A 12,352-nucleotide genomic window follows, 5' to 3' on the forward strand; every position below is an offset into this window, starting at 1 on the left:
AAGGAAGCTAAAGCTGGATTCAGGCTCCAACTCAGCTCTGGTGTCCTGAGGCTGAATCAGGGAAGATACTGAAAATAAATTACCTCAGATCAAAATATATTTCTAACATGCTTCTCCTTCAAAAATCAGAAGAGTCTTGCAGGATTTTACAATCTAAATAAGCTACAGTCTTACTGCCATCTGCACCAATTCTAAGCCAAAAAGAGAACTTTCATATCTGAAACACAAACAATCATGTAAATCAAAGGTCCACTCAACTCCAGAATTTTACGATACATATGAAAGAGCAGACACAGGAAAGAGCAAAAAAAAAAAAAAAAAACCATGAACAAATACATTTTGAGGAATTGTGTAGGAACAAAGTAATTTTATATAATGCTAGTGAATACTCAGCTTGAAACAGAAGAGATCCATGAGTGATGGATTATAACAATGAGAACAGAGGATGATATCTGGTCAGTACCATTAACAAGGCCAGACTGGTAAGAATAACAAATGTGAATGAAGTGTGAACCACCACAGCTCAAACAAGCACTATCCCTGCATTCACCCAGCTTGAGGAACCCCCTATTGCAGGACACCAGCATGGCAGGTAAACCCAGGAAATGATTAAACAGTATAAACAAAATAGCTCACATTGGCTCCATTTAATTTAAAGGGCTGTCTATGCCTCAGACATAACAGGTCTCTTCCACGGAGTTATTCCTTGGCAGATAGACTATTGCAAAATAACATTCATTATCTTAACCGGCGCTGTGCTGGAGATAGGACACCGAGGCCATAAATCATTATATCCATTTTGCAAGAGGGCTGGTAGTTTCATTAATAAATAATTTGAACTAAGGGGAGAAGAAAACCTTCAGAGGACTACAGTGTTAAGCACAGCCTGGCCACAGCCAAGAGGTTCAGGAGTTCACCTCTTGACGTAGGGCAACATAAACTTTTGGAAATAAATGTAAACAATGGCAATGAGCTTGTAATTTATATTTTATTTTGCACAAGCTTGCATATATACTGCACATACATTCAGTTTAGAGAAGATGGAAGGCACACAAGGCAATTGAACTACTGTATCCTTTAAGTGGTACAAAGCAAAAAGGTAAAAGTCTGGAGAGTATACAAAAGCTTTAAACACACAAAATAAAATCCACCCCCCCCCCAAGTTTTTTCCTGTGTTTATCTCAAATTTAGTAGCTGCCAAGCTAGAATTGTAACTTTTTTTCAATCAATTGTCTACTGCACCTTTTTTTTTTCCAAACGGACAGGGGAGTCTTATTGTTTTATCTTGTCATCAATTAATATTACAGTACATCCTTGGTAATACAAAATTGTACACCTTCATCAAATAAATTAGGATAAATTAAACCAATAAATTATGCAAAGTCTTCAGAACAATAGACGACAACAAAAAAATCCACAGTTGAAATTGCCTCTAGCTAAAAAATAAAATAAAAAAATCAAAAATTGACTTTATCAGTTCAGTTATTGTACTATCTTCAAATTAAAGGGTCTTTATTACAAAAAAAAGAGCTTAATAATGCTATTTACAACATATTGCTAAATAATATAAAGGCAGTGTTTTGTCACTTTTGTAACTATATACATATGAGTAATGGCTGGGACAATATCAGTTTAAACCTTAACCTTTGACTCTTCTGGGCAGCATTAAAACCAACCTAAAGAGGCTTTTCCCCCCTCCTTTTTTAGTTTCTGACTCTTACACCGTTATATGGTAATGAGATGGTTATTGTGTTTGTCTGCTATCTCACTCGAGTGGTACAATTAATGCAGAAGGTATGGATTTTAGAGAAAAATGTAAGCTCACTGTTTCTTCTAGATTTGTTTCTACATATCCCAGTATTTGTGCATTTGGAAGGTGGCTGCTTTGGGAGAGAGGTGACTGTGGCTCAGATGAAAAGACTGAATAAAGTCATAGTGCCACCACCTTTCATACACTAAAAAGGATATTCCTAAGAAGATACAAAGGTTAAATACCAGTTTTCATCCCAGCTCTAAATATGAGCATTTTTAGCTTCAGTTTATAGATGGTTTACAACCAACAGTTCTACAGAAAACAAAATTGCATTTCCTTCAACAGAACATTTAAGTGCAATACAGTAACTGCTTACTCATATAAACCAGTTACATTCCTTAAGGGGAGCTTTTTGAAAACAATGCGTATTGGAATTTTCAAACACAGAGTTGGTACCAGAAGGAAACATTTGCACTATTAACACCAATGATTGCTATATAATACACATGGCAAATATAGTTTTTGCTTTCACTTCTCATGTACAGTGCTCATTTTGGGGGTTTTGTAAACCACTTTCCATTTTTTATATATATATATATATATATATCTTTCTGTATATATATATATGTATAATCTTTCAATGCTGCTGGTGAAAATCCTATCTTTAAAGCCACAAAATCTTCACCTTTATTTCTTAATTAATATTAACCTGTGGAAAAAAAACATTTTTCTATTAACTGACTTCATATACATAGAAAAAAATTCTGCAATTTTACAGAAAATGTATTACCCATTCCCTTGACATCTGATGAAAGAGACTTAACTTTTAAAAGTAGAGAGCTGGATTTTCAAGAATGCTTTCAACTATCTACACAATTACTGTAGTGTTTCTTATAAATTCAACAGATGTTTTCAGAATGTAGTTATTAAACTCTTATGTCTTTATGCAAGAACAGCTGTAAGGTTGAATATTTACATTGCTTTATAAAAGTTCCCCTCGATTTTCAATGTTCACCCACATACCTGGTACAGTAACAAAGATTCTGCAAACTTAAAACACTTTAATTAAATAATACTCAGAGGCACAAAGCAAACCTCAGGAATACATGGGTGAACACGTCCTTAAATAATTACTACATTCTAACATCTTCCACGTGTTTACCATTAAATGTGAAACGTTCCCATTAAACAACCAGAGATACAGTAAGAATTAAATGTTTTGTAGTTTCAAATAGAACATTCTTTTCACAAAACATAACAAATGTCTAAAATAGGTTCTTAATCTAGATAGGAAAAAGGTAAGCTTTTCACTTCATACGCCTCTTTTGTGTGTGTGTGTGTGTGTTTTTGTGTGAATATACATACATATGCCCACACATGTTGTCCTGTGTGTGTGACCACATATGTATCTGTATATGCACATATGTCACGTATGAAATATTGCTTCTATACTACTTTTCATCAGGCTAAGAAAACACAAGATTTGCACCACAGTTACAAAAAATTGGCTTCTACAAGAATTTTCAAAACTCGAATGCTGCTCAAACAATTGAGAAAAAATAATTTGCATTATCAAACTGTTCTAAAAATTCTCTTCTTCAAAAACGTATTCTCCTGCTTTGTTTTTTTTATTTTTTTAATTTTTAAAAAGACACAAAATATGCATAGCTATCAACATTATGTCAAACAGCCGGGGGAAAAAAAAAGTCAGTGTTTATTGCAGCTGTAGTAATTGAAAAATAAAGTTTAAAAGATGAAAATTGTAAGCCACAGAAGGCACAAGAACAATTGTACTTGTGGGGGAAAAACTGGTATTTTGAAGGATTTTTTTTATCCTTCCGCTGGTGCATTTAAGGTCTAGGCACAGACTATAACCTCAAGTTTATATGCAGAAATAAATCTGAATTAGCAGTAAATGAATGGCAAGATGAGGTTTCTACATGGATTTTGAAATTCTTTTCCTATGTAAATCTTTCATTACAATAAAAGTAGCCTCCTGCCTTTTAGCCATTTTTAGTGAAATAATATTGAGATAATTTAAAAGAAACCGGATTGGATTCTACTTAGAATTTAATACACATTATGCCATGTATTTGTAATTTTAGGTGAATTGGGAGGCACAAAGGCAATATGGCTATAAAATGCAGAAAAATCACATAACTGAAATGATGAAATTATCATTTATTACTTTTTCAGACCAAGGAGGTTTTTATTTTGCTTTTAAGATGAAATTTCTATTCCTAATTCCTATGCCTCATTTACTATTGAGATTATACTACTCATAAATAAATAAATAAATGCAACAACATCAAGTGTTGAGTACACAATTTCACTTATTTAGATTATGTGAATCCCATTGTAGCCAAATAATAATAATATTAATAATAATAATAATAATAATAATAGAATAATAATAATATAAAGCAATGGTAAAATCACAGGTTGAGATGGTAGCTAGTAGTATGTCCACGTAGTATGATTAAAGTATGGCTTTGCTTTCTTATGTCCAAGGTGACAATGCAAAGTAATATTTTGCCTCTAATGGTATGCCAATGATGAACTTACTGTATTAAAACTTGAGCATTTTATGCCACTTCTTCCCATAAATCAAAAAAAGTGCATGAACACAATTTTCATCCTTTCTTACTCAGAATTCATTGGAGTTACATCTTTATGAAGTGTAATGTTTACCAAATCATGCACACACACAGAAAAATAAAAAGGAAAAATGAAACAAAGAAAACAAAATAAAATGAAATAAAATGTAAGAAAATAAAGAAAAAAATAAATCCTGTCTACTGTAAGGACACGTACAGTATTAGGTACTCTCAGGGAGTCTAGATCAAGATTTGTTTTGCTTTTAATGCATAGTGAAAATGTTGGCACTTCATCCCATGTTATTGTCTGCATTGCCTATACTCCACAGATACTGCCAGTGCTTGAAAAGAATGACAGGGAATCGGAGGATTGTGCTGTTTAATTTGAAGTCAGCAGGTTTTTAAGGCTTTCTGCTAACAATAATTGCTTTCATACATTTCTGTCTATCAGCAGTATTTGTAAATGAAGTGAAATTGCAATGATCAGGTCAGCTCTTTAGTCACATGGGTAAACTTTCACTCTCCAAAGTCAAAATGTAATTTAAAAATAAAGAAGATACCAATATCCTCAATGGCATAAATATAATTCAGGACTAATTAGGAACTTCCTCTAGATTTAGATTAAATTATGTAGGGGAAAATACTATTGATGATAACAATAAATTCTTACTGCATCCGTACAAAAGACGACAAAGAAAATGACAAATACAGTGTGCCATATCATATTCAACCTTCCCCCAAACTTCTGGAGACAGTTTCTTTGTGAAAACATGAGAAAAGGAGAGCCACTGAAGAAAGCATGAGAACTAGCAGCTAGCTTTCTTTCTTTCTGTCATATCGTGGTGTAGCATTCAGGCAAACCCAGATCCATCAGGGACTTACACTGTAGCTCAGGTTTTAGTCACCACTAGCTCCAGCTTCAGAAGACAAGTGCAGCCACATTGCTCAAACAGATTTTTTTTTCTTTCTTTATTTTTTTTAAAGCTGCACTTACTGTAATTTTAAAAATCCATTTTGGCTATCTGAACCCTGCATAGCCAGGAGGACACTGTGATTTTTGTATAATGCTCAATTAGATTTCTATGAAAATGAAATTTTTCTTCTTCTGATTAGGAAAACACTAATTATATTTTATAGCTACAAACAAGCCTTTTTTTTTTTTTCCTTTGCCTCAGCGCTGTGAGGTGAAGACTCTTCCACTGTATCTAAGATCATTCAAAAAGTGCTTTTCAGGACAGATGTCAAATATGGACAGGAAACGTTGTATGCTGGAAAGGGAATCTTGGGGGGCAGAATGGACTAAGAACATAATAAATTTAGGGACTAATGCCACTTAAAGTAAGACTGAGACATGGCAATATACAATGCTGAAGGTTTCATTTTTACTCTATGGAGAGTGAAATGCTTCCGCTTTAGTAAGCTGACCATATTCCAAAATTAGCGTGGTTGATACAACATTGTGCATGAATTACTGGCCTAACCCTGCAAGAACAGTATTTGATTTGTGCAAACATCCCTTGCTGCAGTTTAGAGAAACAAGAACCTGGCATGTTGGTTACTGGTGCAGGGTATCTGTCATTTCTGTAAGGAATACATGAAGCATAGGGTTTGCTTTTTTGGGTGTCACTTCTTGGAGTGAGTACCTAAAACGGATGTATTTTTTTGAAGTATGAAACAAAATCTAGTTATTGATTTAAAAGTATATAAATACAAATAAAAAAGCTTGAAGCTTATGAAATGGCTCCACAGAGTTCAGACCTTTAGCAGTATAAACATAATATAAACTTCATTGTCTGTAGTATTGTGCCATGACATTAGTCTCACCAAGACAAAATGCCACTTTGCAGCAAGCAATAAATCCGACAAAGCATTTTTAAACATAATGCCCTAACTTGCTAAGACAGGCTTTTACACGCTTCCAAACTCTTCTCCCTGAAAATTAACCCCGTTGATTCTTCAAATGTTAAGGGTCTCGGGCAAAAGTAAACCGAAGGCTGAAGTAAAATAACCATCCCCTTGGAACTGAACGAAAACTTATATCCAGGAGGGATCAGTCTAACTTCATATACATATATATATGTATGCGATACACATATATATGAAATTAAAATAGAGACACACATGACTTGGGCATCAGAAGGGGACTGCTACTTTCATACATTCATAAATAGCTGCTGAACTCTCTACTCATGAAGAAGCTCTTGTAGGCAGTTTGGGGATTTGAAAATCTCAGGGACCTCACTGTCCAGCTTACAGATGACCTTGTATATGGCCTTCTTCCAGGAAGGATCAACATCTTTGCCTGCGATAATGGCATTGAAAAACTCCCGTAACGTGATCTGAGCCACTTCCAGGAATCTCTCTGGAACCTGCTGATACAAGGAGACAATGGCATTAATACAGTTTTCAATTTCAAGTCTCTGGTTCTTCAAAGGAAACTGAGCTAAGTTCTTTCTTTCAGAAAGGGGCTTACATAGCACCTGCATTTTCTAAATGTGGCAGCCCTCTATTCTCTTATGCAAAGCTGTTATATATAGTACTATAGCAATAACTTTTATAACATGTGTTAGAGATCTTTGTAAAGTCTACTGACAGAATGTAGGTAACAAAATGTTACTGTCTGAGTTGGGAGAGTAGGGGATTTATAGGATATAATTAGCGGGAGGGGAAACAAGCACAATGCACAATTGTCTTTAAGGAAAGAAATCTCTGCTTGATATTTTACCCTTGCATTTATGGCCATGTTCCCCTCTCCATGTAAGAACTAATATGAAAGTTATGCATGCACAGGAAGCCCTTTGTACCTGACTTTGGTCACAACCAGTGCTGAAAGCAGTCAAAGACGTGGGGTATCTCTGTTTGTAGTTTAAAACCAATCAAGCAGGAAAGCCTTCATCTAGTGGCTTGCTTCTGTGGCTGCTATGCTTTCTCAGGAGACACTATCGTCTTTCCTTCTTTTTCAGGAGCACACAAATACCACCCTAATGGGTGCATTGTGCTCCAAGTGGCTTCCAAGCTGGGATGCTTTAAACTCATTTGTTTCTAAATGTCACTGTCACTTCACGGGTGAGTCAAACACCCAGCTAGAAGGCAAGTGCCACTCTCAGAAGCCCCTGAACAATGGGTGAATGTTAAAAAAACACAGCTACCTTCAAACTTTAGTAATTCATTCTAAGTAGATGTCTCAGGCAACAGCACCACCTTCTCACCCTTTGCCCTAAATGATTCAAAAGTAATTGCTCTAATGAACTGAAGGGCAGTTGCAAGGTTGAGGTAATCTCCATAAAGGTATTATTTTCCACTTTTATCACGGAAATATGGCTTCACAGCTCTAGAACCGCTAATACATGGCCGGCCAGTAGCCAGCATGCTTATAATAGCAAGTATTCCATCACTGCTATTCTGTGTCCCCTTCGGCAAGAGGAGGTCTCCGATCTGCACTAGGAGCCACTTGAACCATTCCCATGGCAAACAGACATGGGCAGCTCTCACTGATTTACTGAATTCATGTTACACTGCCAGATCAAAGCCAGTCCCTTATTCTCTACTTCAGGCTTTTCTCCCTGTCCCTTTAGAAGCCACTTCCAAGACATTTGTCTGGAAACGTGTGTGATCAATCTGATATAACAGAGCTCTGGAGCCTTCGCTCACCTATGATTGTTTGTGATACACCCACAGTGTGATAGCCACATTCTGCCATCAAATAAGCATGAGATCAGCTCCCCCTGACACCAGCTGACAAACTCTGCTTCCAGAAGCCCCAGAGAAGTCCTCTGTCTATCTCTGAGAGTGCAATCCAGCCCCCACATGTTTTTGGGTTTTTTTGCTCCCAAAAGCATCTGTGGAAATTTTTCATTCAACAGGGTGCACAGAAACTACACACCTTTACAGATGGTCTATTCCAGCAATAATTAAGAGAGAAGAAATTAACTATTATGTTTTACTTACTCCAGCTCAAATAAATTACTTAAAACTCCCCATAACCACTCAGCTGTTCAGACATTTGGTAACATGTCTACAGAAAATACCATGCTTTTCTCATTCTTGCATTGCTATAAAAAATTGACATGCTTTTCTCTTCATGCAGTTCAATGCTCACACACTGTTTATCACCCTTGGTATTGCTGGGCACTAATCAAGGGGAAGGAGTTTCTGAATACCTGATATTAGAAATCAGGAAAAGGAGTAGATAACCAAATTTATGGAGTAGACACTGATATTAGTCCATGAGACCAAAACCTTTTGATCTTGGTATCCACTCCAGAGGACCAACACTAGATGTCTTTCTTCCCTCCCAAGCTGCTAGAGATGCGAGAGGCAATTACAAGCACCTACTTGAGAAGCATGAAGTCTAAATGCACAAAGTGCCACCTCTGCTTCTTCCCTCATGGTTACACCCAAGACAACTTTAAGCAGGGAAGTGACGACCTGGGTTTTAAGTTGGGCCTTTGCCATTCAACTTCCACTTGCACATTTGGAAGTTTTCCAGGTAGAGGATGCTGCTTTCCCATGGAGTAGGCAGTGTGAAAGCCCTGAACCTGTAGCTTCCAGGCCTTCCACCACTGTAGTGACAAACAGACTTTTTTTTTAAGACTGGGAGCTATCTTTTAAGGTCCAACGTCATTGTACCTGAGTCACATCTGCAGAGTCAGGCCTCTTTGAACTTGGTACAACAGGCTGCAGAGAGCAGCCCACAAACATAATTGTGAAGAAACCCAATAATGAACAAAGCCCTGTGGGCGGCTTTGAAGAGACCCAACTTTCCAGCTTTTTCTTCCTCTGGAGGCTTCACCTTGTAATGCTGAGTTCCTAAAGATCACCCCTACTCCTAAGACATTAGAACCATTCATAGCTCTTTCCTTTTGGGATGTTATTAGCAATTTTTCATGTCAGACTGGATCACACACATTATTTTGCATGTTGTAATGTGAATTGCATTGTGATTAATCCCACAGGATGGTAAGTCAGCCAACACTTTTTCTTTCCAGAAAGAGTGTCTTTAGTGGTTTTTATTATTTGGGATTTTTTTTTTTTTTTAGATAAGAGAATACCATTGAAGTCCAGAGCCTAAAAATAAATATTTAAATGCATGGGTAGTTATATTTTTCAGTGGGCAATTAATCAGTCAGCCATGTTAATTATGTGTCTGGGGGTGGCACTTCCCTGATCCTAAGTGATGGCAACCTATTCAGCGCATCTTTACACCTAACTGACTGAACATCTCTGAAGTAGGAACATCTGCATAAAATGCTTCAGTGACAAATAAACTCTGTCTACATTGCTTTTAATAGAACCAACAATCCCTACTATGAACCCAGGGCATTTTCTTAGCATCAGGTGGCAGCAGTCAATCAAAGAATCACACTGTGCATTCACCAGGAGGAAAGACAATGAGGTCTCATCGGGGGAGTCTAGGTGGGTCTCAGGCTGAAGCCTCCACATCAGTCCGATTTACAAAGAAATCACACTTTGCTGCATGCTTTGTCAATATAACTTCACTGCCAAGCAAAAAAGTCACAGGGCAGACTTTGGACCAGTGTAAATCAGCAGGGCTCTGCCAGCCTCAGTGCAGTTACGTGATTTTACACCTGGTACACATCAGTCCTGTACTTTCTAACGCAGTCCAACAACCTCCATGGTGCCCCTTAGTCATGTTAACACGTCCCTTTGTCTATGAAAACTGGGAGGGAATTAAAGCTCTCATCTGCTCTTGTCTATTTGTGCTGTTTTAACTACTGGCATTTTCCTTGGCGTGAACAACAAACCTGAACTATTTCACTCTTGGGTTTGCATGTGCAACTATCATGCTGAACCATTTGGCTTAGTACTGTGGGGGAGTGCTTTGTTAAAAATACTCAGCACATACTATTTCTATGGGAGCAAAAGTATAGTTCCTATGGCTTAAAAGTTGCACTCAAGTCAGACCTAACTAACTCTTCTTTCACACAGAAGCACAGACAGTTAACGAAAGCTTTATAAATACTTGTTGAATTTCTTTTCAAGGGAAGTATTACCCAAAAGGAACTGGGGATTGAGAAGGTGAGGGCAGTTCCTCAGCAGGTCTAAGTCAGCATTGCCTGAGGAAAATCAGTGAAGCAACTCTGATTTTAAACCAATAGAGAATTAGGCTTCTCTTTCTGATGGACCTTAAAAATCATTGTTGTGAAGGAGGGCACACTAAAAGTAGATCTCTGTCTTAAATTGGTGGCCAACGAGTGACCATGACTGTTTTTCTCATAATTAGGTTGTCTTGTATCTTCTATCTTTTATAAGTTAAATTCCTTTTTTTTTTTTTTTTTTTAGTTGTGCAGCAAAGACTTTTTCTCCCTTTCCTCCTGTTCCTCTCATCTCCTCCCCTTCCCGAGCCCTCCTCCTCTTCCCAGTTGCTTTACCTTCAAGGATGATTTGTTTTATTAAACTGACTGTCCCCAGCCTCTGCAGTACATAATAAAAGCCTGACATAGCAGCCTGCCTGCCTTCTGTGTCCTGCAGATACTCATCATAAGTGTCAGGACATACCAAGGTTAGCGGTCACTGGAAGTGTGCTCGCTGGCTCAAGCCTTGCCAAACATGCTTGGCAGCTGAATGAATGTCACAGAGAATAGAAGGGGAATTACAAAGGTTAGAAAGAAGACAGTCTCTCTCTCTCTCTTTCTCTTTTTTTTTTTTTTTTTCCTGGAGATATATAAGCTGATTTTTCACACTTCTAAATAAACATCAGCTCATTCACAGTCCTTTTCCAGCACTTAAATCTCTCCCACTGTTGAGCAAACCTTTAATTTCTGCCCAAGCATTATTTCTTCATTAGCAAAATAAGATGCTTAAATTCTCTCTTAATAGAAAAGGAGGAAACAACCAAAACCAAATGACAGAACAAATCACCAGTCTGCTCTAAGATTTATATGTGTATTTCATGTTGTTAATCCTATTATGGGTGGGCTTCTCTACAGTTAATCTTTTAAACTTTCAAAAATTCTTGCTCAAGTGGTAAATCTAGATGATAGGAAAAGCAATACAGATGTAAAGATCACAGAATTGTGAAAGTCAAGTTAAAACTGATATTCCAGAGAATTGTGTTTTGTTTTTTTACTATAAAAGGGCAATAAAATGCTGACTGTAAGAAGACAATGTCAAGGAGAAAAGGGTATTGGTATTTTGGATACTCTTGACTGCTCGCCTTGGAGAGAGAGTTATTCTTGTCACAAACCCTTTTGTCTGCATCTGCTGACTGCTTGCCTGTAGCCAGCAGCATACTTTAACTGTTTTGTCACCTCCTAACATCACATGCATCAGCTGTTGTGCTTTTGTTACGGGTATTGTAGAGCTAATCCACTGTGGCTGTTCTACTGTGCAGTAAATAAAACAGAAACTGCTTCTCAGACAATTCTGCATGAATATTTCAAATGGCTTTTACAACTCTGATTCACAAAATAAAATACACCCCCCTCAAACTAGACTCAGATGCCTCAAAGCTAATTGCATGCAATGACCTCAGGCATCAGAAACAACTGTTTTAGTTGAATAGATGAATAACAGACCTTTCTAAAGTTATTCTTTAAAAATACTAAACGTACTTATTTCCTTGCAATTTTACCTGCACATTTATTTTTTTTCTTTAGAAGAATACAGACTTTTAAAAATATTTTGTCCCAACAAAATGCTTAAAACATCTTTGAAATATTTTCTTGAATAAATGCAAGAGCCTGGGAAGCTAGTTTATTTTTACTTGAGCATCAAGTATTTTTGACCATAGAAATAATTCTACAAAATTCCCAAACTTCTCCCTCCAACTTTCCCAGAACAGGGAGTAAAATATTTACTCAGAAGTTCATTTTCTGCGGCTGATTGCTAAACTGTCCTAAGGCAGGGTGGCTTTGAGCATGTTCACAGGGGCAATGGTAGCAAAGCCCAGCGTGAGGTCTGGAGCAGAAAAGATACCCTAGGAAAGGAGACAAACAGGTGAAGTACTTTACCGAGCATTCATTCACCCTTGTGCACACAT

General features: G+C 37.1%; 1 protein-coding gene across 7 annotated transcripts in view; it reads right to left on the bottom strand.

Annotated features, from left to right (window-relative positions):
* Nucleotides 1-969: 969 nt before the first annotated feature.
* Nucleotides 970-12,352, bottom strand: part of PROX1 (prospero homeobox 1) — a 49,918-nt gene continuing 38,535 nt past the window's right edge. For 6 of the 7 annotated variants that reach the window (XM_068185704.1, XM_068185703.1, XM_068185701.1 and 3 more), the window contains one exon: nt 970-6,722. In XM_068185704.1, coding sequence (XP_068041805.1) covers nt 6,534-6,722 — 189 coding nt within the window. In that variant the 3' untranslated portion in view covers nt 970-6,533. The remainder of the gene's footprint in view (nt 6,723-12,352) is intronic. The other variant, XM_068185707.1, reaches the window with a different exon arrangement.

Source organism: Anomalospiza imberbis, chromosome 3 (genome assembly GCF_031753505.1).
Source record: "Anomalospiza imberbis isolate Cuckoo-Finch-1a 21T00152 chromosome 3, ASM3175350v1, whole genome shotgun sequence".
Classification (NCBI taxonomy): domain Eukaryota; kingdom Metazoa; phylum Chordata; class Aves; order Passeriformes; family Viduidae; genus Anomalospiza; species Anomalospiza imberbis.